The 27,272-nt window shown below is 45.2% G+C and overlaps 2 protein-coding genes, 1 non-coding gene and 1 pseudogene across 16 annotated transcripts in view; 3 read left to right on the top strand and 1 right to left on the bottom strand.

The window, feature by feature from the left end:
- Positions 1–632: 632 nt before the first annotated feature.
- LOC114677861 (small nucleolar RNA Z195/SNORD33/SNORD32 family) lies at positions 633–719 on the top strand. Its single transcript, XR_003729290.2, has one exon. It is a non-coding gene; the product is annotated as a small nucleolar RNA Z195/SNORD33/SNORD32 family (small nucleolar RNA).
- A 286-nt stretch (positions 720–1,005) lies between these two features.
- LOC708877 (large ribosomal subunit protein uL13 pseudogene) lies at positions 1,006–1,429 on the top strand (annotated as a pseudogene).
- Positions 1,430–6,893: 5,464 nt separating this feature from the next.
- Positions 6,894–7,948, top strand: OR2H2 (olfactory receptor family 2 subfamily H member 2). Its single transcript, NM_001194222.2, is given in 1 exon segment — positions 6,894–7,948. A coding segment is annotated over 1 exon segment (939 nt). The 5' UTR covers positions 6,894–6,924; the 3' UTR covers positions 7,864–7,948.
- A 12,545-nt stretch (positions 7,949–20,493) lies between these two features.
- Positions 20,494–27,272, bottom strand: part of GABBR1 (gamma-aminobutyric acid type B receptor subunit 1) — a 30,364-nt gene continuing 23,585 nt past the window's right edge. For 12 of the 14 annotated variants that reach the window (XM_077998660.1, XM_077998663.1, XM_077998659.1 and 9 more), the window contains 8 exons: positions 26,841–26,973; positions 25,354–25,470; positions 25,149–25,256; positions 24,624–24,717; positions 23,812–23,939; positions 23,107–23,235; positions 22,743–22,886; positions 20,502–21,974 (listed from right to left, as the gene is read on the bottom strand). In XM_077998660.1, coding sequence (XP_077854786.1) covers positions 21,801–21,974; positions 22,743–22,886; positions 23,107–23,235; positions 23,812–23,939; positions 24,624–24,717; positions 25,149–25,256; positions 25,354–25,470; positions 26,841–26,973 — 1,027 coding nt within the window. In that variant the 3' untranslated portion in view covers positions 20,502–21,800. 14 annotated transcript variants of the gene reach the window in all.

Below are 27,272 nucleotides of genomic sequence, written 5' to 3'. Positions count from 1 at the left end.
TGGATTTCTGGTCTGAGCCTAATAAAGACTGTTTATTCCAAAACACACACAAACAAAAAACACTCCTGTATTATAAATTATTCTGTGTAATGGTGTGTTACTGTGTATCTCTTTCCAGTTCTGCATTAGTAGTGTTACATGTGAAATGCAATAATGTGTTCTTACTTTAGAGGGATATCCTGGCACGAAGTTTAAAAACTTCGAAGATGTGGAGGATGCTGAATCTTCACAGGGTATATCTCCCACTCTCTGGAGTGCATTTGTCTTACCAGTGTCGCCAATATGCTTGCCCTCATGGCTCATTCTGTTCGATTAATAAGATATTGTTGATACAGTGGAACAATGTGATGTTTTGCTGAATGTCCAGAAGGTCCAAGTTCAGTGGTGTGTTGCAGCTAGTTCATACTGCCTCATAGAGCCAACAGTTAAATTTTCAGAAATTGTGTAAATCAGTTGTTAAACATGACTATTATTTTAAGAAGTTATTTTAAGACATAGGTAACAAATCCCTAAGCTCTTCATTTTCTAGGTATTTATCTTACCATATTTTCTATACTATTCTGGTTATTTATATCTGTTATGTCTGTATAATAAAAATACTAAATAATGTTGTCTGTATAATAAAAATATTCTGGATCGGTGATGAGCACCAATCACCATCTTTCGTTTGAGTTTCACGGCCATGAGACCAACCCCATGCACTGCTGCTCTGAGACCTGCCAGCCACTCCCATTCCTTGAGTGCGGTCCTCCTGGCTCAGAAGTGATTTTCCATTAGGCTGTCTTTTCATTTAAACATGAACTCCGCTCTGCCCATCACTGTCTGGGTGCAGTCACAGGTAGAGGGAGAGCCTTCAGGTGGCACCCTTAGCACTTCCCAACCCTTTCCCTCCTTCTAGGCCAGAAGGTGGTGGTCGTGCGCTGCGAGAGCATCAACCTTTCTGGCAATTTCTACAGAAACAAGTTGAAGTACCTGGCCTTTCCGCAGGCCTTTCTCCGCAAGCAGATGAACATCAACCCTTCTCGAGGCCCTGCTATTTCTCGGCCCCAGAGGCATCTTCTGGTGGATGGTGCAAGGCCAGCTGCCCCAAAAGACCCAGCGAGGCCAGGCCACCCTGAACCACCTCAAGGTGTCTGATGGCATTCCGCCGCCCTATGACAAGAAAAAGCGATAGTGGTTCCTGCTCCCCTCAGGGCTGTGTGTCTGAAGCCTACGAGAAAGTTTGTCTGCCTAGACACCCGGCTCATGAGGTTAGCTGGAAGTACCAGGCAGTGACAGCCGCCCTGGAGAAGAGGAAGGAGAAGGCCAAGATCCGCTACCAGAAGAAGACACAGCTTACGAGGCTGCAGAAATAGGTGGAAAAGAACATGAAAAAGAAAACTGACAAATACACACAGGTCTCCTCAAGACCCAGGGACTTCTAGTCTGAGCCTAATAAAGACTGTTTGTTTATTCAAAAAAAAAAAAAAACCCTCTGTATTATAAATTCTTCTGCGTAATGGTGTGTTACCATACATTTCTCTACAACTCTGCATTTTCAGTAATCTCACATTGACAGTTTAAAATTGGCCATGGTGAGAATATTTACACTATAGAAATCAAGGCTTTTTTGCCGGAGTTGCAGCACATCCATGTCCCTATTATATGGACCCTATTATAATGGGAGAGTTTTAACATGGTACTGAAGCAAAAATGTAAATGTAAATGTACACTTATATTCATACCCTGTAAATTTAAACTGCCTTTGGTCTTTCTTCCTGATAGTATTTGAAAAGAACACATTCATCCAGGAGCAGTGGCTCACGTCTGTAATCCCAGCACTTTGGGAGGCTGAGGCAGGCAGATCACAAGGTCAGGAGTTAGACCAGCCTGACAATATGGTGAAACCCTCTACTAAAAATACAAAAATTAGCCGGGCGTGGTGGCGTTCGCCTGCAGTCCCAGCTACTCAGGAGGCTGAGGCAGGAGAATTGCTTGAACTCGGGAGGCAGAGGTTGCAGAGAGCCAAGATCGCGCCGTTGCACTCCAGCCTGGACAACAAAGTGAGATTCCATCTCAAAAAGAAAAGAAAAGAACACACTATTCAACAGATTAATAGCTATAAAACATGGACCTGAAACCGTGTTAATCAGGCACAACAGCTGCAATTACAGCTATTTCCTGGTTGGGTTTGTGCTAGTCTGGTCACCTTTCAAGATGCCTCTAATTTTTGTAGTGACCAGACAGGTGAATTAAATGTGAAATATGATAGGAATGAACCCTCACATCCATTAAAGGTGGCATCAATCAGCCATTTCCCTTGAATTGTGATATTGTTCTTGATTTACTGTCTTTGTGGTAAGAGGTGTAGATTCAGGTCTTCCACTTGAATCTGTAGTTCTTACTCCACAGATTAAAGAACTATGTGGGGATTCTGCCAACTGCCAAGCATGTGCATTCCAGTTACAGATTTAAAGGCCACAGAAATGACTACTGAGTAGATCCATGGACGTAGTACATGCCATTTATTAGCTGACCCCGTAGGCTTCCTTTCTAATGGAAGAGAAGCATAACAATTCAGTTATATGAAGCCTGGCTAAATGTCCTAAGTACTCTCCACATCCAGAGCTTTATAATTCTGTTACTACAATGTGATCCATCGCAGAAGAATTAAATAGAAAAGGAGGAAGCTGAGAACTTAAAAAACTGAGGTTCTGAATGGATGAATCATAAGCTTGAGAGGACTATCAGGATGCCCGGGACTCACTGGATGTGGTGGGGAAGAGAGACACTGTCCTTTTTCTTCCTATTGACAGAAAGAAGCAGTGAGGGACCTCTTTTACCTACCACAGTGATGACTATTGTTGGCATATTTCCTATAGATATTCCCCTGCCCCCTTTACCATAATTAGTGGCTAATGAATTGTCTATGGGCTATGGACCCTAGGGTCTCAGCAGAATTAATGAGCTCTTTCCCTCTGTGGGATCCCTCTCTCTACCACCATACCATGTCAACATTTCTACCTCCAATGCCACTAAAACACGGGCATACCTCTCCTTAGACGGAGGGGAAAAATTGTTGGCAAAGAACTCGATGTCAAAGAACTCAATGGCAAAGTTCTGACCTTGGCCTCATCCTCCCCGCAGAGATTTGGTGGGCTTTGGTTGATGCACACCCTCTACAGTTAGCAGATTTGGGTTCAACCATCAGCTCTGGTGCTTACTTACTGCCTTGGGAAAGTTATTTACATTTCTTTGTTTCAACTTCTTCATATTGGAAGGAAGAGAATAATATGTAGAGTTGTGAAGGACAATCAGCAGTGTAGGCTAAATGTTTAATAAATATCTTGGTTGGTGGCAGATGGGGAGAGCCCTAATTTGTAGTGTTTGCCAATTTTCATAGTGTAAATATTCCTGCCATGGCTGTCTCAAGCCACTGATGGTTTAATAACTGTCTCACAAAATTCCTAAATTTTACTAATCAAGAGATAGTCTCAGCCAGCTCCAGCTCATCACACACATGTGTGCTTAGAAAAGTGCCAGATGGCCAACATTAGCAATCCCTATTGTGACCAGAGATGCAGTTGCCCATTCAAGGATGCCCATTCCTCTTTCTTTATTTTTTTTTTTTTTGTTTCTTCCTGATGTACAAGTGGAGGCTGGGTGCTAATTAAGAGCTCTGTTATGGGTATTGCTGGTAGCAGAAGAGATTTTTATTTGATTGAAGGTAAGTAGAACCTTTGCTCTTTGGCTCTGAGATATCAGTTTCCACCTATCCTCAACACTGGAGCACCAGATTTGGAGTTAAATGTACTCTAAAATCCTAGTCCTAGCACTTATTGGCTAGGTAACCTTACATAAGTCTCTTATCTTGTCTGTGACTGTTCACTTTTTGGTAAAATTGGAATAATTATATGTCTTTGTAGGGTCACTGTGAGAACCAGATGTTCAGGGAGCTGTTTATCACCATGCTTGGCACACAGGAAGCACCTTACTAACAGCAAGGGTAGGTCATGGTCACTAGCCTATCATAAACCCCTTTCAAGGGACCTCCCAACTCCTTCCCCAGCTCCTAACACAATGCTGGCACTTTGGAGTTTGATAAATGAATAAATGCACAGACCAATGCATGAATATATCAGAAGGAAAAGGAGTAGGAGAAAAATAATGAGAGTAGAAAAGACAGAGATCAAAGAGGGAAAGGGAAACAAAGAGTCACTAAGAAAGGTGTAATCTAAAGAGATTCAGCAATATAGCAGAGAAAGGAAAGGAGTAAAATGCCAAGATAATGACAAAGTTAGAAATGTAGAAAATTAATTAGGATGGGCCGGGCGCGGTGGCTCAAGCCTGTAATCCCAGCACTTTGGGAGGCCGTCTCTACTAAAAATACAAAAAATTAGCCGGGCGCGGTGGCGGGCGCCTGTAGTCCCAGCTACTCAGGAGGCTGAGGCAGGAGAATGGCGGGAACCCGGGAGGCGGAGCTTGCAGTGAGCCGACATCGCGCCACTGCACTCCAGCCTGGGCAACAGCGTGAGACTCCGACTCAAAAAAAAAAAAAAAAGAAAAAGAAAATTAATTAGGATGACACATAATGGATGAATAAGAAACAGTTGGCTATTGTTTAAGGTTACATGCAAAGAATTTTATATTACAAAGGAAACAAAGGAGGGGGGTGGCAGCTAATGAGCATGAGGTTTCTTTTGGGGGTGATGAAATGTTCTGGAAGTAAATTATGTTGGTTGCACAACTTGTGAATATACTTTAAACCACTAAATTACACACTTCAAAAGGGCAAATTTTATGGTATGTGAAATACACCTTAAAAAATGAAAGTGAAGGCATAATTAAAATTTTAGAGGCCAGGCACGGTGGCTCATGTCTGTAATCCCAGCACTTTGGGCAGCTGATGCGGACAGATCACCTGAGGTCAGGAGTCTGAGACCAGCCTGACCAACACGGCAAAAACCCATCTCTACTAAAAATACAAAAATTAGCTGAGCATGGTCATGAGTGCCTGTAATCCCTGCTACTTGCAAGGCTGAGGCAGGAGAATAGCTTGAGCCCTGGAGGTGGAGGTTGCAGTGAGCAGAGATCACACCATTGCACTCCAGCCTGGGCTACAGAATGTGACTCCATCTAAAAAAAAAAAACAGAATAGTGGTGACGTCTTGAGGGGTGAGGAATTGAGAGAGCAGGGAGGGGCACACAGGAGCTTCTAAAATACTTGAAACATTTGCTCAGTTCCTTAATCTGCTTGATGGGCATACCAGGGGTTGACGTTCTTCTTCTTTTTTTTTTTTTTTTTTTTAGACAGAATTTTGCTCTCGCTGCCCAGGCTAGAGTGCAGTGGCGCAATCTCGGCTCACTGCAACCTCCGCCTTCCAGTTTCAAGATTCTCTTGCCTCAGCCTCCCAAGTAGCTGGGATTACAGGCACCCTCCACCATGCCCAGCTAATTTTTTTGTATTTTCAGTAGAGACAGGGTTTCACTATGTTGGTCAGGCTGGTCTTGAACTGTTGACCTCGTGATCCACCCGCCTCGGCCTCTCAAAGTGCTGGGATTACAGGCATGAGCCACCGCGCCCGGCCCTAACATTATTATTCTTTAAACTGCAATTTGCCTTACTCATACTTATGTTTAAATATGTAACAATATTTTAAAAATTAAAAATATATTTTAAGCAAGAAAAGAATAATGGGAGAAAGAGGAAGAAGAGACAATGGCAGAGAGTCCTGGCAAAAAGGGAGATGTGATAGAACTGAATACAAGATGGAGACCCTGTAAGAGGAAGACACTCCTGCCATCCTCTGAGCTCCATGGCACATTTGTGGGTGGCCCACCATCTCCTCTGCTCCCCTCATGGCCTTCCTAAGGTCCTGTAAGACCCTGAGTCCTTGTCTCTGACCTGCCAGAGTGGCTTCAGTCTCCCACCTCCAGCTCTCAGCTGACCTTCTATGCCCCAATACATCTCTATTTTAAGGAAAAAACCCAGCCACCTCCTCTAGGAAGCTTTCCCTGACATATCCGACCAAATAGGTCAGTCATCCTACAGAACCTTTACTCTCATTCACCCAGTACATTGCTGTTACTGGCCTTTAAAATTTGGATTCTTTTTTTGGTGGTGTCTGAAAGACTACAGGATTTAAGGAGAGTGACTCTTGGAGTCTTTCGATAATGTTCCTGTGAACTCCTGGTGATTTTAACATGCTTGTGGTCACTCTCGCCTCCTACTTGTAAGCTACTCATGGCAAGGACGAAGCACGTGGACCAATTTCCACCCCTCCCTTCAGGTCAGTTGGTTCAGCAACTTAGGTTGCTAAAAAGGCCGGGGCAACCAACCTGGTCTCTCTGCAAGTGGGGACATCTTAAAACAAAACAAAATCTCTCTTAGATAAAACACTGTCTCTGATAAGCTCACTTGCAAATGAAAAAATACAAAACAAATGGAATATACAGAGTTCTATAAAATTCATTCAACCAATAGAGCAATAATTGAGCCTACAGAGATCACTTATCAGAAAATTCATTCAATATACATTACGAGATCATCCAATAAATAAGAGACAACTCTAGAACAGCATTCAGAACATAGTGGCACTCAGTAAGTTTCCCTTGAATGAATGAATTAATTAATGCATATTTTAAATCAGCCTCCTCTGCCCTCACCCAGGAAGTCAGAGGCACCAGTGTGAGTCTCCATCCGCTGTCCAGTACATTCATGGTTTCCTCATTCTCACTAGGCAATGTTTGACCAGAAAGAACAGGGAACGAGAAGGAGCTGCTGGATGGTGATGAGCCTGGGAAATGGAGGCTGGGTGAGCAGAGACAGAAGAGAAACACCCACCTGCTGTGACCTCACAAACACCCAGGCTGAGTTTTGATAAGACAAGTTGAATCACACTGGGGCGACAGCCTCATCCTTCCAGGTACAAACAAGAACAGGCCATGGTTAACCAAAGCTCCCCCATGGGCTTCCTCCTTCTGGGCTTCTCTGAACACCCAGCACTGGAAAGGGCTCTCTTTGTGGTTGTCTTCACTTCCTACCTCCTAACCCTGGTGGCCAACACACTCATCATCCTGCTGTCTGTGCTGGACCCCAGGCTCCACTCTCCAATGTACTTTTTCCTCTCCAACCTCTCCTTCTTGGACCTCTGCTTCACCATGACTTGTGTCCCCCAGATGCTGGTTAACCTCTGGGGCCCAAAGAAGACCATCAGCTTCCTGGGCTGCTCTGTCCAGCTCTTCATCTTCCTGTCCCTGGGGACCACTGAGTGCATCCTCTTGACAGTGATGGCTTTTGATCGCTACGTGGCTGTCTGCCAGCCTCTCCATTATGCCACCATCATCCACCCCCGCCTGTGCTGGCAGCTGGCATCTGTGGCCTGGGTCATTGGGCTGGTGGAGTCAGTGGTCCAGACACCATCCACCCTGCGCCTGCCCTTCTGCCCCCATCGGCAAGTGGATGATTTTGTCTGTGAGGTCCCAGCTCTAATTCGACTCTCCTGTGGGGACACCTCCTACAATGAGATCCAGATGGCTGTTGCCAGTGTCTTCATCTTGGTTGTGCCTCTCAGCCTCATCCTTGTCTCTTATGGAGCCATTACCCGGGCAGTGCTGAGGATTAACTCTGCAAAAGGGCGGAGGAAAGCTTTTGGGACCTGCTCCTCCCATCTCGCTGTGGTCACCCTCTTCTACAGCTCAGTCATTGCTGTTTACCTCCAGCCCAAAACTCCCTATGCCCAAGAGAGGGGCAAGTTCTTTGCTCTCTTCTATGCAGTGGGCACTCCTTCACTGAACCCTCTCATATACACCCTGAGGAACAAGGAGGTAACCAGGGCATTCAGGAGATTGCTGGGGAAGGAAATGGGGCTCACACAAAGCTGAGGGAGAGCTGCTTAATGTGCTTTAAAAGAGAGGAGATTCCATGTGCTTTTATCAGAAAGTTTGAGTTCCCTGCCCCTCTGCCTTCCTCACACCCATTACATTGCGAGAATGGATGAAAGCCACATGTCTGTGTGTATGCGTGCAAGAGACAGCATCTGAAATGTAGTAAAGGCAGGTATCTTTATGTGAAAAATTATAGGCATTAAGTATAATATTTTATATTTTTCTATTTTGTCTTCACCTCCATAGTCATGTTCCTACCTTTATCATTTCCATTTTTAATTCCCCTCCCTTGCCGTATGCCCACTATTCCTTCACCTCCAATTCTAATTCCTACCATATCTTCTTTGCTTCTCCCTCATGTTTTTCCACTTCGTTATATGTCTGTTTTGCATTCTCATTCTATTTTATTCCTCAAATAACAGCAAAAGAGAAGGGGAAGCTGAAACTCAGTTAAGTTCAGAAACTCACCCAGGAACACACAGCGTCCACAGCATCAGAACTAAAATCCAGGCCCCATAATTTTCAGTCAGGCAACTCTCAAATACACACTGTTGCTTTCACACCATAATCAAATATCTCAGTATTTCAGGCTTGAGTCTTACAAAGGAAATTTGTAGATTAGCTTTAATAATGTAAATTAGCTTCTTTAGTCCTATTTCTTCTCTTACAATGCCCACAAATCGCAGATAAAGGATCAGCTAGAAAGACACAAAAATATCTTAATGTTTCGGCTGGCACAATTTCGACATTGTGGACCTTGGTGTCATCTACCGGCCAAATATGGTATTGCATGTGACATCCCAGACTTCTGCTCCAGGGTCATCCGAACTGTACTTTGCTCAAAGACATAGGTATTGTTATGATACTACAAAGCATTTATGTAATCGTTATGATAACCCAAGTAACACTTAAAGAACAGATGCTCCTTGACTTATGATGATGTTACCTCCCGATAAACCTATCATATACTGAAAATATTGTAAGTTGAATATGCATTTCATACACCTAACCTATCAACATCATAGCTTAGCCTCGCCTACCTTAAACATATTCAGAACACTTACATTAGCCTGCAGTTCAGCAAAATCCTCAACACAAAGTCTATTTTATAATAAAGTTTTGAATAGCTCATGTAATTTGCTGAATACTGTACTGAAAGTGAAAAACAGAATGGTTATATTGGTACTCAAAGTACGGTTTCCACTGAATGTACTTCTTTTGCATCATCATAAAGTCAAAAAATGGTCAAAGTCAGGAACCGCCTGTAATTTACACATATTGACTCATTTAATCCTTATAACAACACTATGAAACAGATAATATTATTATTCTTTTTCAGAGGTAAAAACTAAAACACAGAATTTATGTTACCAATTGAAAATGTGCAAGCCAGGATTTGAACCCAGGAAAACTGGCTCCAGACTCCATGCTCTTAACCTTGACTTTTGGTACAAATAATGCCTCCCGAGCCCAGGTGAAAAGCTTCAACTTCTCAACAAGCTTTGAGGAAATCATTTTAATCTAAAACTATATCTAAATGATCCCCCAGCCGAAGGGGTTTTGCTTCCTTAAAATAAGAGTTTTTCAAATACTTCAAAGCATAAGAAACAATAGAACAATAAAACTTTTGGAAAAAGTTGTGTTACAGTTCATTGTGTATGTGTTTCTGGCTTAGTTCACCCACTAGATTTCAGGCTCTCAGAAGGCAAGGACCAGAATTTTGCATAAAACTGGCACCCAGTTTTATAAATGTATGAATGAATGAATGAATGAATGAATGAATGAATGAATGAATGAATCCTACTCTCCAAAGAGAATATCTAAAAGGTTCTGGGGTTCTAATCCCACAGATGCTGTCTCCCAGCTTTTCCCTGGCAAGGGCAGCAATACCAAATTCCCTTTGAGTACACACTGATAAAATAAGAAAAAGGAAAATCTTAGTTTTATTTCTAGTTCCAACATAAAATGATTTTGATTCAACATTTAGCCTGGCATTGGCACAGAACAACAATATTAATTCTTTTATAATCCTAATCTTTATCCTAGCCATCCTTGTGTTAATCTTATTGTCTCCTTGACCTCATTAGAGCATATCCTAATCTTAATGTAGAGCCCCCATTTTATATTTAATAATCCTAATCAGCCAGGCACGGTGGCTCACGCCTATAATCCTATAAACTTTGGGAGGCCAAGGCAGGCAATCATAAGGTCTGGAGTTCGGGACCAGCCTGACCAACATGGTGAAACCCCGTCTCTACTGAAAATACAAAAAACAAAAACAAAAACAAAATAACCTAGCTGGGCGTGGTGGCACACGCCTGTAATCCCAGCTACTTAGGAGGCTGAGGCAGGAGAACCTGGGAGGCGGAGGTTGCAGTGAGCCGAGATCATGCCACTGAACTCCAGCCTGGGCGACACAGCAAGACTCCGTCTCAAATAATCATATCATAATCTCAGCCCGATAGGTAAGGCTAACCTTAATTCCACTTTTCAAATCACTGTAGTAAGACCTTTTTTTATGACCCCCTCTATCTTATTTCTCTTACTGGCACCTAGAAATGTCTATACTTTTCTCCTGTTTATCAGTTCCCTACAGCCAGAGGCTATAATGTTTGTGTATAGTAAAATCATTTCTAGACAGACTCTACAGAAAGTGCAACAGAGAATTAAATAAAGCAGTCTAAAAGAATCTGCTTTGTTGAATAAATGGTTTAACATAGGCCTTAAGACTAACATCTCTTATCCCAAATTCATTCAGTTTCCATGTAATAGTCATCTATTGGATACTCTGTGAGAAAATCCAATATAAGGTTACTCAGTCACAACCCCCACAATGTCCAATGAAAACAGGGATGGTCAGACACATAGTTCCAGCATGCATGACAGTTACACAACTGAATTGGAGCAAATAAGAGTCTACAGGAATACAGAATTGAAGAAAAAAGTGTGTGAGTGCTTGGAGCGGCAGTGATCATAGACATCTTCTTAGAGGTTTGAACCACAGAAGAGTAAACAAAATTAATAAAAAATATTTGCTGACTGTGTGGAAATGAGATGCAGAGACCCCCTTTTTAGGGGCCTGTGAACCCCCCCAAGCATGGAAATAAAGCAAAATCCTGAGTTTCTTCAAGGAAAATTCCAGGCACCTAGCTAGCTCTGAGAAATAAGTAGCAACTTGATAAGCAAGAAGGTAATAGCAGCCTAAGACAATAGCCAAGGAAGTTAAGCATTCGGAATAGGTTTGATTTCCTCATAGAAACTAAAGATAACATCTTAACATATGTCTCTGAGTTGTCTCAGAAACCCGGAACCCCACCAAATGGATCTGATGGCATAGACCTCAGAGGACAGGAAAATGACGACTGAACTTTAACCGTCATTCCTTGTTCTAAGTTTCTTCCTGAGGGGCTTGGAGAAAGTAACACCTCCTAGCCAGTTAACATTTTTCTACTGGACCCCAAATTTTTAAACAAAGCTTCTCTTCCTTAACCAGCTGCAAATTTTGGGACTTTTTTTGTTTTTGCTTTTTTGAGACAGGCTTTTGCTCCGTTACCCAAGCCGGAATGCAGTTGCAATCGTAGCTCACTGCAGCTCAACCTCCCAGGCTCAAGCAGTTCTCCTGCCTCAGCCTCTAATTTAAAAAAATTTTGTATGTGTAGATACAGGGTCTTGTTATGTTTCCCAGGCTGGTCTCAAACTCTTGGTCTTAAGGGATCCTCTCTCCTTGGCCTCCCAAAGCACTGGGATTACAGGCATGACCCACCATACCTGACCGGAAAAATCTCTGAATCTATCTATAACCTGTAAGCCCGATTCAAGATATCCCACCCTTTAGATCAAAACCAATGTGGAAGCTGGGCGCGGTGGCTCACGCCTGTAATCCCAGCACTTTGGGAGGTCGATGTGGGCAGATAATGAGGTCAGGAGATCAAGACCATCCTGGCTAACACAGTGAAATCCTGTCTCTACTAAAAATACAAAAAAAAAAAAAAAAAATTAACAGGGCCTGGTGGCGGGAGCCTGTAGTCCCAGCTACTCGGGAGGCTGAGGCAGGAGAATGGCCTGATCCTGGGAGGCAGAGCTTGCAGTGAGCCAAGATCGCACCACTGCACTCCAACCTGGGTGACAGAGTGAGACTCCATCTCAAAAAAAAAAAAATGTGGAACCTCCATGCATTGATTTACAATGTTCCTTGTAGCTTCTGCTTTTCTGAAGTTTACCCCTGCCTTTTGTTTTGTTTTGTTTTCTGTTTTTTGAGACAGGGTCTTGCCATGTTGTCCAGGTTGGAGTGCAGTGGCACAATCATGGCTCAGTGCAGCCTCGACCTCCTGGGCCCAAGGGATCCTCTCACCTCAGCCTTCTGAGTGGCTGGGAGTACAGGCATGTGCCACCATGTTTGGCTAATTTTTTGATTTCTTGTAGAGTTGCAGTCTCACTTTGTTGCCCAGGCTGTTCTTGAACTCCTGGGTTCAAGTGATCTTCCTGCCTCAGCCTCTCAAAGTGCTGGGATTACAGGTGTGAGCCACTGCACACTGCCTTACCCCTGCCTTTAAAAACCTGTGCTACAGTAGTTAGTCAGACATGAGCAGGGCAGGAAAGGGCCTCCTTCCCCACCAGGAATGACAGGCAACCATCAGGTGATAGGCGGTTGTTAAGCTGTCTCTAAAATAATAATTGGTCACAGCCCGTGCCAGGAAAAAACAGCCTCCCAATAAATAGAAAAACCTGAAACTGATAAGATCTCAGGAGTTGGGCAAGTGGGCTCATGCATGGAGACTAAGAGGGGAAATGGCAGCGTCAACTGGTTTATAACCTTATAATAAGACTCCCTGGTAAGGGAAGAATGCCTCAAGGGAGCATGCCTACAACTCCAGTAAACATACCATGCATGTGGCCCCTCCCAAGCACTAGCAGGCCACTGTCCATGCAGACAGCCCACCCCAAGGGAAGAATCAGGGAGAAGGGACCCTGGAAGCATGTCAACATATAAAACCCTAAGTCAAGGTCAAGCCATGCACTTGATCTCCCAAGATGCTCACTTCGCCCCCTTCCAAGTGGGCTTTACTTCCTTTTGTTCCTGCTGTAAAGCTTTTTAATAAACTTTTACTCCTGTTCTAAAATTTGCCTCCGTCTCTTACTCTGCCTTATGCCCCTCAGTCAGATTCTTTCTTCTGAGGAGGCAAAAACTGAGGTTGCTGCAGACCCATACAGATTCCCAGCTGCTAACATACTTTTTATGCCATGTAAGTCTGATACATTCTGCCACTAACACCCGTGCCTGCAAGACATCAGGGAGGCCAGGATTTGAGCATTTAGCTGCCTGGTCCTCCCTGCGTGGTGTCCTGCAATCAATGCCTTTCTTTCTGTTGGCGCAATCCTTGGTGTAGGTATCTGGTTTTATTGCACCAGGCAAGCAGACCCCAGCTTGGTTCTATAACAGAAAAGGCTAAAGACAGAAATAAGCGTGTTGTGCATTAAGATAGGGAGATGTAGGGGAAGGAGTTACACCAGGGAGCAAAATGATTAAGGAGGAAGGCAGAGATTATTTCAGAAAGATACAGAAACTACTGAACACAACTGTGTTCTAGTTGAACACAACTAGAAAAAAAAAAAAAAAAAGATCCCTTACAGACGTTTCAAACCTACATGATTTAAGTCTCCTGAGGGCAGGCACTTAACTATTCATTCCAACATGACATGTGAGTTGGAAACCTTAAAGGAACATTATTCAAGAACCTCATGTCTACTAAAAATATGAAGTGTCTAATAAAAATTTTTAAAACCTCTACTAAAAATACAAATAATAATAATAATAGCCAGGGCTGGTGGCAGGTGCCTGTATCCCCTTACTTGGGAGGCTGAGGTAGGAGAACCACTTGAACCCAGGAGGTGGAGGTTTCAGTGAACTGAGATCATGCCACTGCATTCTAGCCTGGGAGACAGAGTGAAACTCCATCTCAAAAAAAAAAAAAAAAAAAAAAAAAAACTCAAACGTCTGAAGGGCTCACTGAATCATGAATAGATACTTACCTGTAGGGCCCAACCCTGTCTTATCCCTCTTTCTCCCAGGGAAGGGGAAACCTTCTGGCTCCTCCTATGCAGAATTAATCGCTCACCCTTGAAGGGTACCAGGATATGCCACCTCAAACTATCTTTAGCATATGGATTATTTTGAGCTAACAATTGAAAATTATCAGACTAGGGAATACTGTAAAACAGGGTACAAGTTTTCCTTTTGTAAATAAATTTACATCTGTAAAGGTACAACTCTTACTAATGGAGAAGACATCAGTTTAAATATGCATAACAAACCTTACTAAACCACTTTGTTCCATATTTTCCTGGTCACTTTCCCATAACTTGCCTCCCCATCTATCACTCACCCAGAAGCCCCAAACTCCTTTTCCTTTACCTAGCCAAGATGGTATACAGTTGCTAAGAACAACATGAGTTTGAACTCCATGGATTCACTCACACATGACTTTTTTCAGTAAGTATATTGAAAAAGTTTTTGGAGATTTGTGACAATTTGAAAAAACAGACAAACCCCATAGCCTAGACACATTGGAAAAATTAACAGGCCAGGTGCTGTGGCACACTCCTGTAATCCCAGAACTTTGGGAGGCCAAGATGGATGCATTGCTTGAGCTCAGGAGTTGGAGACCAGCCTGGGTAACATGGGAAAACCTCATCTCTACAAAAAAAAAAAAATTAACTGGACATGGTGGCACGCACCTGTAGTCCCAGCTACTAGGAAGGCTGAGGTGGGAGGCTCTCTGGAGCCCAGGTGGTTGAGGCTGCAGTAAGCCGTGATTGTGCCACCTCACTCCAGCCTCAATTTAAATAAATAAATAAATAAATAAATAAATAAATAAATAAATAATAAATAAGAGAAAAGTATGTCATGTATAAACCAAAAATAAAATTCTCAGCTCCCCATCTGACAGGAAGAGAGGTAAGACATGCCAGTGATACCCTCCTTCCTTTGGAGTTTAGGGACAACTGACCAGCATAACATTAAAATAGAGATCATAAGACTGACAAAAGATTCTCTGTGGCAATAAAATAGTCAACTCCAACCTGACTCTGGTATAGCATCACATCACAGATAGCAGGCCCTGAAGAAAATCAAAGTATTTACCCCAAAATATATTTGACATATTTTGAAATGACTCTGCAAAGCCATCTCTTGTCGTGGGGATTTGCATTTTGCAGAGAATCCCCTTCCCCTTCCAGGTATTTTTCTGATCCGGAGAGATTTTACTAATAAGAGTCTGACATCTTTTAAGGTGCGATAAGAAACATTTATCATCTATTGTTTCTGAGGCCTGGAAGCTTCAACTACATAACAAGAATCTTTGCGTCCACAAACATCTCCCCCAACGCCACCTACATGCCCCCTTATCTTAACTCAAGCATTTCTTTCTGCTGACCTCAACTCTTTAGGTAGAGCTTAACTTTCTCAACCAATTGGCAGTCAGAAAATCTGAATAACCCCTATGACCTATGAGCTCCCTTGCTTTGAGATGTCCCGCCTTTCTGAGCTGAACCAATGTATACCTTACATGTATTGATTTATGTCTCTGTCAGCAACTTATGGCTCCCTAAAATGTACGAAACCAAGCTGTAACCCAACCATCTTGGGCACCTCTTCTCAGGATCTCCTCAGGCTGTGTCACAGGCCATGGTCACTCATAAATGGCTCAGAATAAACATCTTCAAATATTTTAAATATTTGGCTTTTTTCATCAACACATAAGTGTATAAAATATATGTAGATACTACCAAAAAATATACACAAATCTACTATAAAAAACAAAAATTTGGCCAGGCACTTTGGGAGGCTGAGGTGGGCAGATTGCTTGAATACAGGATCCATGACCAATCTGAGCAACATAGTAAAACCCCATCTCTACTAAAAATACAAAAAATTTGCTGGGCATGGTGGCATGTACCTACAGTCTCAGCTACCCAGGAGGCTGAGGTAGGAGGATCACCTGAGCCTGGGAGGTTGAGGCTGAAGTGAGCCAAGATCATGCCACTGCACTCTAGCATGGGGAACAGAGTGAGACCTTGTCTCAAAAAATAAATAGAATTTATCAAAACTTATGCACACACTTACAGACCACACATGAGCCATTCGAAGTCAAGAGAAAGCTTAACAAAAGATGCAGAATTAAATCATAATGGCAAAAAATTAACTGTAATGTATACTGTTCTACTGTAATTTGATAGCCACTTCCTCTTACTATTGCAATGAGCTCAATTGTTGCAAGTATCTGCCTAAAATGCCATGTGACACTAATCATCTCTGTATGAGCAGCTCATCTATCCAGTAAATTGTGTATAGCAGTAAAGAGTGATCGCTCAAGATTCTTGCATGTATTTCATCATGTCTAGAGCAATACCATAAACCTTAAATAACACCATAGGACCCAAATGAAGTGTCAATAGTGATGCTAGAAGTTCTCCCAAGAAGCAGAGAAGAGTCATGACTCTATAAAAAGTTGAATTGCTTGATATACACCATAGATTGAGGTCCACTGAGGTCCATTAGCTGGGGTTGCTGCCATTTCAGACAGACAATTCATCCTGTAAATGATGTAAACTTAAGGTATCAATAAACACAGTATAGTGCCCTGTATGTATTTTCCTTACGATTTTCTTGATAATATTTCCTTTTCTCTAGTTTACTTTATTGTAAGAATACATATATAAGACGTATAGCATACAAAATATGTGTTGATCAACTGTTTATGTTACTGGTAAGACTTTCAGTCAACAGTAAGCTATTAGACTTTCAAGTCCTCCCAGAACTGCCAAGTGGTTAAGGGCTCATGGCTGGGCGTGGTGGCACATGCCTGTAATGCCAGCACTTTGGGAAGCCAAAGCGGGGGATCACTTGAGGTCAGGAGTTTTAGACCAGCCTGGGCAACATGGTGAAACCTCGTCTCTACTAAAAATACAAAAATTAGCCGGTTGTGGAGGCAGGAGAATTGCTTGAATCCGGGAGGCAGAGGTTGCAGTGAGCAAAGATTGCGCCGTTGTACTCCAGCCTGGGTGACAAAACGAGACTCTGACTCAAAAAACAAAAAAAAAAAAAAAAAAAGGGAATTTGGAGCTCATACAGTTGCCCCTTGAACAACTTGGGGCTTAGGGTTGCCAACCCCACACACACACGAAAATCTGCACATAACTTTTGCCTACCTTACGGTAGCTTCATGTCAAGTGATAGATTCCCTCAAGGGCAAAGTCACAGAATTACCTGCTTCAAAAGCCTGAGTGGATAAACAAAATGTTGCCTATCCAGGGTATCCTAAAGTTACCAAGGACTGTGGGAGAAGCAATTGGCAGGACCATCTTCAACACTTCCCATTTTCTGCTGGGGTGAGATCACAGCTGGCCCCAAAGCATCCAGAGGAATCTAGGGCCTAGTAAGAGGCTGCATGACAGCAAATCTACAAGGCTAGGGTGTTCAGCTCAGAGGGCAGACAAAGAACGTGGTAAGATGAAGTGAACACTGGCTTTGTAGCAGGCAGACCAGATGCAGCAGATTGCTTTTACCAAAGCCTGCAACACACATTTGTCCAATTCCACATGTTCTCTTTACAGTGTGACTTACGCTCATCCCACTAAGAGGTGAAGTGTTTCCTCTCCTGAACCTAGGCATGGCCTTGCGACTGCCTGGACCAGTGGAATATCTCAGAAGTGATGCTATGTGACTTTCAAGGCTTTGTGAGGAAAAATAAATAAATAAATACAGCTTAAACCTGGCTGGCTCTCTACAACTGCCTCCATTTGCCTTTGGAACTGTCATTAGGTCATGAGGAATACGAGGCCACATGGAAAGGCCATGTGTAGGGGTTTCAGCTGACAGCCCTCGCTGAGGTCTCTGCCAACAGCCAACACCCCCATTAGACGCTGAGTGAAGGACCCTTTGGACAACAACAGCCCCCAGATTTCTGACCTTCCAGATGCTATGGAGCAGGGTGAACCCTCCCCACCGTACCCTATCTGAATTTCTAGCCCACAAAAACCATGATAATAAATGATTATTGTTGTCTGAAGCCATTTAGGGTAACAGGTTTTGTGGCAATAGATAATATATGCAGTTTGAATGCTTGCTTTGCTCCTTAGTAGCTCTGTGACCCCAGAAAATGACACACAATTCCCTCGCTTTTAGAGTTGTCCTTCACACCAGAGTTAATGGTTGTGAGATGCCTAACACTCCTGGTTGCTCTCTTAAGTGATCTCATTTATTTATTTACATGTCAAGAAGGTACAACCCTTGAAAGCCATCTTACTCCCCATTTTGCCTCAGTGCCAAGCAAAGCACCTGCCACAGCAACTCACCATCAACACTTGTTGAAGATAACCCAACTAATGTAGCAACCAAGTGCACACAAAATGCTCTCCACTGGTAGACAACCAACAGGAGGGCAGGGAGGCAACAGGCTAAGTCAGGGAAAAGCAGGGGACATGGAAGCCTGCAGGAAGTCTACATTCCAGGACATTCCAAAGTCAGAAAGTGATCTGAACCCTACCCTAAGGCAGGGCTGGAAACGCAAAGCGTGCCTCACAGAGCCCAGGGAGCAAGTCCTCCCAGAACTGCCAAGTGGTAGCCTCTCCACCTGGCAACACATCTCCTTTGCGCCTCTTGGGGTACAATTATACATTAATTAAATATCTTTGAGTGTGTGTGTGTGTGTGTGTGTGTGTATGTGTGTGTGTGTATATATCTCATTGTAATTATATATAATTAATACCTTAATAATTAGTATTAGTGCTAATCAATAGCACCTTTCTCCCTGAAAAGACACTTTCAAAAATGGATACATGAAGTCTGATTGTAGATGAGCATTGACAGATGTACACTTGCAACTGATCTTAATCATCAGGAACATTAACTGTGAACTCAAACAAGCAGTTATCTCAAAATTGTTTTTCTTATTAGTAGGAGGCCTGTATGAAAAACAGTGCTCAGTCATGTTTTAAATTTGGCCAGTAAAAATCTTACAAGTTCTCTTCTAAGTACCTTTATAATATCCTCAATCTCACTCCTTCCCATCCCTTTGCACTGGGCACTCTGCTAGTCCCACCATCTGGCTTGAGACTCCCGCACTCCTGCTAGCAGTGTCTGGCTCACCTTTGACCCCAGTAGAACTGTTCACCCTTTGTTTATAATTTATAGCCCACCTAAGTGCAATGCAAGTTTGAGATGATAATTTGGGTCTTTTAGGTTCTACCCATGGCTATTCTATAGGTTCTGCTACTGTTTCTTTTCTTTCTTTTTTTTTTTTTTTTTTTTGAGATGGAGTTTCACTCTGTCGCCCAGGCTGGAGTACAATGGCACAAACTCACTGCAACCTCTGTCTCCTGGGTTCAAGCAATTATCTGCCTCAGCCTCCGGAGCAGCTGGGATTACAGGCGCCCACCATCATGCCCAGCTAATTCCTGTATTTTTAGTAGAGACAGGGTTTCACCATCTCGGCCAGGCTGGTCTTGAACTCCTGACCTCGTGATCCACCCATCTCAGCCTCCCAAAGTGCTGGGATTACAGGCGTGAGCCACCACGCCCAGCCTCCTGCTGCTGTTCTGATGCCAACTATTCATTTTCCACACTGCAGGCTTATCTACTCCATTGGCTTCTTCTCTTTTCCTAGAGGATATTCCACTGTGGGAAGAAGAGAGACTCAAATTAAGTCCAACTGGTCCCAGGTGGATAATCACTGTGGAACGTTTTTCAAGTACTGGTCTAAGATTCACCACCTCATGCTTTAGTGGAAGTTCAGAAATTGGCACTTAACAGGTCAATGAATGACAGGGCCCATCCAACCCTTGCAGCTCTCTTACAAAAATCTGAGAATCATTTTAAAAATCAGTGCCAAAGTAAAAGAAAAGTTGAGCTTCAAAAAAGCACTCTCCAAGACGACACAAAAAAATGTTTAAAGTCTCAGGCAAGTGTTTCAGCCCTTGTCCATTCAAAATTTTTTTCATTTTGATAGCAAATTATTTCCAAAATGCTCAGAGTTCCTAGACAAAGATGTTTAAGGTTGGAAGCACTCAGTGGCCATCTCATCCATTACCTTCCAGCAGTCATCATTCTTTTACTGTTCTTAGTTCCTGGGAAGGAGCGTCCCTAGAGGGGACGCTTAGGCACTTGCTCCAGGCTCCCAATTCATGCCCACTACTGTCAAGGTACTCATTAAACAGCAGGGACAGAGGCTAACATTCACGCAACATATACCATGGCCCAAGGGCTATCCTAAGCACCTGAATGCACAATTTATATAGTCTTTGTACCCAACATATGGAGGAATGTATTATTATTGTTATTCTCACTTTTATAGATGAGGACATGGGGAATAGAGACTAAGAAAATGTTTGCATGTGGTTGGATCTGATGCCCTGGCAGTCTGACTCCAGAGCCCACACTTTTAACCAGTAGTGTCCTCACTCACTAATCTCAGACTTAATCATGTCCTGCTTTATTCCGCTAAGCCCTCAATGGATCAATAAAACACCTCTTTTCACCCTCTGCTTCAATGCCTTTTCATGAACTTGGAGTCCTCTGAGCCTTCCTTCTTGGATTGAAGCCCATTCTGTTCACAGGAAGAGTGCAAGGTGCCGAGTCACACTGTTCACTGGTTTATTGAGATTCGGGGAGATCCTTCCCCAAGAGACACCACAGTGTGAAAGGGACGCCACCTCCTGCCCCGTAGGTCCATCTGTCTATCCCAACAGTCAAGGGTGCCTTCCTTTAGTCAGGATTCTCATCAACTATCCACTGGAAGCAGCCCTCCAAACCTGCCCCCACTGATTTTTCCTTAATTCCCCTCAAAAAAAAACACAAAACAAAAGGGAGCAGTCTTGGGAGAAGATGACTGTGAGTGTAGACTGAGGGTGGTACATGAATGCAATGGAGATGGGGGGAGTCTGAGCAGAAATGGAGATTCTGCGATGAGGAGAGGGTGTGGATGGCCCCACCAGACATGAATTGGGGAAAAGTGCATAACAATGTGCAGGGTAGGGTGCATATGGCTCTGTTAGAAGAATACCATGATTTAAGGGAAGAAGGTACACAAGGTACATGGAGGGTACACAGGGAAAGTACATGGATGTGTGCAAACAGGAAAGACACGACTCAGCATGCTAGACAAATTGCACATGCCTACCCAAACACGCTCAAGGGCAGACCCATAACCGTGAGTGGGGCACACGTAGCTGTGAATGCAGGGCGCCTGAGAGCACATGTGACTGAACATGAAGAAAGCACATGGGAAAAACGCGGTGCACACGAGCATGTTCAGTGGGCACACGCAGGAGAGGGGAGGATGCATGTGTGCTGAGCATGAGTGCACAAAGAGCAGAGGCAAGGAGCATGTGAGCCTTGGTGAAAAGAATGAGCCCCCAAAGGAAGCAAAATTCAGGGGGAGACAAATGTGAGAAAGTGTGGAAGGGCAAGTAAGATAGAAAGAGATTATGACAGTGGAGAAAAGGAGAGGCCCCTTTGGGGTGGAAAGAGCACTTGTGGGGAGACCTCTGCTGGACAGGAACAGAGCACAAAGGCAGAGGAGCTGCAGGGGTTGCCATGGTAACTAGAAGAGGGTGTTGCATGGGAAGAGAAAGATGCAGTGAGGCTGCTGAGGAGGCAGCGCGTGAGCAGTGAGCAGCTTCAAGCCAGGTACGAACTAAATTGTGAAGAGGTGATACAAAATTACATGAAGCAGTAAGAGAGAAAAAGGTCTGTTTCCCAGAGGTATGAGAGACCCAAATCAGCCCAGGACTCACAGGGGGACATGTATTTACAAGAGATGAGATTGGATAGCATGTTCTTCCCAGCTGGGGATGGGGACCCCCTGCTTCCTGAGTCCCCTGCCCTTCCCCGTCTCCCTTTCCCGCCCCCTACTGGCCTGTTCTCCCTCACCCTGCCCTCACTTATAAAGCAAATGCACTCGACTCCCATCACAGCTAAGCCGGTCGGGGGGCTCAGGGGGTCCCCTGGGCAGGCCCCCAGAGGGGTCTGGGGGTGTCGGCGGGTGGCGCCGGGAGCGGAGCTGCTGCCGAGACTGGAGTTGATGGCGCAGTTCAGAGACACGCTCCTCTTTCTGGAGGAAGAAGCACAATTGGGAGAGTAGGGGAAGAAGAGGTAATGAAGGGGTGGGGAGGAGGGAAAGAGAGGAAGGGCATAGAAAAATGTAGGGGGGAGGACATAGGGTAAGTGGACAGAAGAAATTAAAAGGAGTAATCAAAATAGAACAAGAAAAGCCAGAGAACATAATGGGGATACCAATAAAAAAATGAGATCAGGAAAATAAGAGAGAATTTAAAAACAAAAGGAAAAAGTGCAGAAGGAGAGAAAAGTCAGTGCACAGAGCTTCCAATAAATCAGGGAGATTTGTGTCAACCCAGTTGGAACATCCTTCTCTTTGGCATTGCACCAGCCCCTAATGACAGCCTAGGGCACAGTGAACGCCTGCCCAGGTCCTTTATGCTGGGGCTGCATGCGACACCCAGCTGCTGTGAGTGTTGACTACTAGAGGCTCACTGCTGCCTCTCTTCAGTTGCCACCCACAGCCAACAGCCATCCTCTTGCCTTAAGGAGGCTGAGTCAACCACATAGCTCCCACTCCAGAGCCCCTCCACCTGTCAGGCCAACACTGGATTTTGCCTGAGACAGAATCTTGCTCAGCCCTTTCCCCTCCCCTATCCTGCTCCACTCACTCCTTACAGGTTGTTCTCCTAGGACCCTCCCCTCCATGAACCAAGAACATCTGACCCTGTACCTCAGGCTTGGCTTCAGACAACCCAAGCTAAGACACAAGCCTCCTGGACCCCACCACTCCAACACCCCACCCTGACACCCACCCCCGCACCTCAGCAATGATCTTTTCCAGTTCGCGGTTCTCCTTCTCCAACAGCCGGGACTTCTCCTCCTCGTTGTTGTTGGTCGATGACCCTGTCTTCATGGTGTCCTGCGCCTCCGACTGCCATTCCCCTCGGGTGATCAGCCTGCGCATCTGGGGGCAAATGTTTGGGTGTGGGGTGGCCCAGCAGTGACTGTACTAGTGAATGGCTGATGGAAAGTTGGAGGTGGAAAGAATGCTAAGAGAGTTGGGCCCAAACAAGGGGAGGAGTGAAAGGAGGGTGAATGGAAGGGCAGAGGAACTCAGTACTGTAGGAAGGAGGGAGGGAGGGAACATGGGACTAAAGAGGGTGAGAGAAAAAATAGAACCTCACCTTGGGCACAAATAGCACAACAAGAGTAATATAAGAGGAGAAAACTATGGCAAGAGAGGCAAAGGCAAAGGCTGCATCCTGCTGGCTGGACAGAATCATGGTGACAGGAGCGGTGATGAGGCACAGGACCTAGAGGGAAAGACACATTGAGGGAGTCTCAGGTCTGCAGGCTCAGACAAGATCCAGAATTTACTTCCCATGGGAGGGAGCCTATGCAGTTTCCTGGTGAACTTTCCCTTTGAAAAGGATCCAAATTCAGGATCATCCTGAAATACAGATTGAGAAAAATCTCAAACGGTCCCAAACCAGTTTTCACTCTTGGTTGACCATTCCCCTCAAGGCAGGAACTCCCAGGATCTCTATGCACACATTCCAGGTCCTCCAGAGTCGGTCCCTGGTAGGAAATGTCAACAGAGTCCAGTCCATCAACCACAGACAAGCAATTTAACTTCTCTGTGTTTTTGTTTTCTCACCTATAAAGTAGGGATACTAATATCTACTTCATTGGGTAGCTGTAAGATTAATGATACAATGTCTACAGTGAGCTTAGTAAACTGTAAAGTGCTTTGTAAACCTGAAGAATTAACAAACTTTTTAAGACTCCTAAGCAACCGATCCCAGATCTAGCATTGATTCTTCCTAGTCCATCACATCTGGGCTGTGGTGGTCAACCCACAGGGTCAATGCCAGGGGGTCAATGCTCACGGCCACATTGTAGATAGCCATGCCTACAGCCCGGTGGTCATTGATCTTCTCAGTGGACACACTCTTGGTCTCATAAGCAAGGAAGATTCCCAGCAGCAGCAGCAGTCCCTTGTAACCATAGAAAATGCCTAGAATGGCAGGAGAGAGTCACTTGAGCAACAAGGACCACAACGCTCCTCACTCAATCCCCGTCCCCTCTCTGCCCTTCACCTACTCTGCAATGGAAAGGGGGGCCTCCTCTCCAATCCAGCCCCTCTGACCTAGCAAACCTCACCCTGTATCCCCTACCCGCTATGTCCACCCAACTTGCCCAGACCTCATCACTTTTTCCTGGGATTCACACAGGAAGGCAATGGTGGCGAGCTGCTGTCAGTCAGGCAAGAGCTTGCTGAATATCTAGAAATAGGCCAGTCTGGGCCACACATGCCTCACCCTTACCCTCCAGTGGGGAAGGTGGTTTTCCAGGCAGAGGGTAGGTTTGCCATTTGTGACCATGAATCGAACAATGTTAATAAGGTCAAGGGGGATCTAGAAGATAACGTCGGGTCTGGCGGTGGATTACCCTCACTTGTCCCTCTGCTGAACACAAGTTCTTCATCTGTGCTTTGGGCCCTAAGCTCCTCATAGCAAAAGAGCAACTCTCCCCTATTCTCAGAAAAGATTAGTGCAATAATAAAGAGTAGGGTGTTCAAACTGGGTTGAGACGCTCTCTACCTCCTCTTCCAAAGACCCCTCTCCCTCCAAGCCCTCTGCCCTTGCCTTCCCTCCTGCCTTTGTGCATCCCTGCCCTCCTTTGCCCACATCCCACACACCAAGCCATGTATTCATCTTCCTGGAGCTGCAATGCTCCAGCTGGGGCAGAATAGAGACGTCGATATCTTCCTTTGGTTCTTCCTTGGCAAATGTCTAGGGGAGAAACAAGGTCACAAGAAAGATGGCTGCCAGCCTCCCCTCCTCTCCTCAATGCTTCTCTGGCTTCCAGCTGTTCTCCTATGAGACCCTCAATGCTGATGCCAAATCTCACTCCAGGCCTGAGAATGTTTTCCTGAACCCTTGCAGGTGCTTGTTCCCCACTTGCCCTGATGCCTTGAAGTTCTACACACCCTTCCCAGATCCCCACCCCTTCCTTTCTTCAGTTATCTGGAGGAATCTTTCTTTCTTCAGAATCTGGAGGCCTATGAGGGGCTCCTTCCAGGAAGGAAAGGAAGAGCTTCCAATATGAGGAAGGCACTCTCACCAAGTAGCTTCATCCCTCAAGACCACACACAACCCCGGGCCCTGATGGCCACTGAGTCCTGCTCATTCTCCTGACCACAGCACCTCCTCTCCAGCGGTACCTCAATGGTTCGATGCAAAGGGTCCACAATCTGCCAGATGGCAAGAGTGAGGACATCCATGCCCACCAGCAGGCCCACTGTGGCATACAGCTTCCAGGGTTCCAGAGTCTGGATAAATATGTGGAGAGAACAGGCACATCAGGCAAAAATGCTCTGTGCCCCAGGAGCCAAGGATCTGGGGGCTAAGTATTGGGCAGCAACTCACCTTTCTCCACTCCTTCTTTTCTTCCTTCTTTGTGAAGACCGTGTGGACCCACCAAATCTTGGTGAACATGGAGCCATAGCCCAGACTAAAGCCCAGGCCCAGGAGCCAGAGGCGGGCCTAGAAAAGAAGAGAGGGCACAGGCAGAATAGGGTAGGCTAGTAGCAGGGACTTCAGTAAGGATGGGCAGAACCCTAAGGGAGTGTGGGCAGGGAGCACATGGTGACACAGGGAGGATGGGAAAATGTTAACAGGACAGGGAGCAGCAGGGAGAGGGCAGTCTCCCCACCTTGAACAGTTCCTCCCATCCACCCTCTACTTCCACACCACCAAGGTGATCTTGCTAAAACCTCCTGGCTTTAGTGGCCAAAAACCTCCAACCACTCCCCAGTATCTATAAGTTACAGCCTGAACACTTCTGGATGTGACACAGACCCTTCACAACATGCTCCCACCAACCTGTCCAGCTAGGCTCATCTCCCAGCCCTGCATCTACCCCACGCTCCAGCCATGCTGAACTACCCACTTTCTCTTCATCTACTCTCTTTCAAGTATTTTCTAGCCACACAATGCTCCCTATGCCCCTGAAGTAGCCTTCCCCTATTTCTCTAGCTGATAAAATCCTATTTGTCCTTCAGTATTCAAATGCACCTCCTCACGGAGGTCCACCCAATCACACCAACAGTGAGCTGCATTCCCTTCTTTGCCCCCAAAGCACTCTGTGCAGATCTCTACTCTGGAACCTCTCCTACTGCACTGCAGCTAATTGTCTGCTTCTCCAGCTGCACTCTGGCCTCACTGGGAACAGAGGATTCCTGATGAACTGCATGTGCATGTGCATGGAAATGCCATGTGCACAGATGTATGATCAGGACAGCACAGAGCAGAGGAAAAAGAGAGAGCAAGGACAGGCAGGCAGATCAGGAGAAAAGAGTGGGTGTTTCCACCAGTGCAAAAGAGAACCAATCAACTACCACTGTTGAAGCTGGCCTCTCCCCACAGCACTAGAACCTTCCATGTACCAATAGTCCCAGAGCCCCTCCTCCCTGTGTGGCAGTGGTCCCTTCCCCCCAACTCTCTCTGCTGTCTGTTTTGATCTCTGCTTCCATCCTTCCAAACCCAACAGAGGCTCCCAAGGGAGGTCCACAGTTCTGATTCTCAGCCCCCACACCACAGACAAGCAACCATTGTTCAGGAGACCTTTGAGCAAATCCCCTTCCTTTGCCTTCAATGGCTCCCTCTTCTCTGCAAGGCCTGCCATGGCAACCTTGGAACTGACAAGTGAACTACAGAATGAAAATGGCCTGCAGGCACAGAAAGAAGGGACAGAGCCAAACAGAGACCAGAGGGGTGATGCTAGAAGGAAAGAACAGGGACAAGAGTCAGGGAAAGCTGAGGAGGAAAGGCAGAGAACCATAAATCATGGAAGGCGCTCCTGAGACGGGTGGGAGAGCCACATTCTGTGAGGAATTTGCCCACCACCTCCTCACCTGGCAGACGAAAGGGAACTGGTTCCTCCCAATGTGGTAACCATCCAGCCCCAGGGGGAAGACAGCAGCTAATGCCAGTGAGCAGCCCACAGCAGTCAGGTTGTTCAGGTTGGGCTGTGAGTTCTGGATATAACTAGGGCAGAGGTGGAGAGGGTGACAGGGAGAGATAATTACCCCTCTTCTCCAGGGAGGCTGAGCTCTCCGAATACCATGCAACGGCATGACCCTAATTTCAGGGCCAGGGGCTAAAGGAAGACAGGATTGGAGAAGACAGTGGAGCCTTGAGAGGCAAAGCAATGCAGTCATGGGGCTGAAGATGGAGTTGCAGAGGGCTTCTCAAGCACAGGCTCCCACTAGAATACAGGCTATCTATGTAGAGTCCAAGACTGTGAGACCTGGCCCCAAAGGTTGTTTTTTTCTCTTCTTTTCTTT

This window comes from Macaca mulatta, chromosome 4 (assembly GCF_049350105.2).
Source record: "Macaca mulatta isolate MMU2019108-1 chromosome 4, T2T-MMU8v2.0, whole genome shotgun sequence".
NCBI classification, from domain to species: Eukaryota; Metazoa; Chordata; class Mammalia; order Primates; family Cercopithecidae; genus Macaca; species Macaca mulatta.
This window is presented reverse-complemented; position numbering and strand designations above follow the sequence as displayed.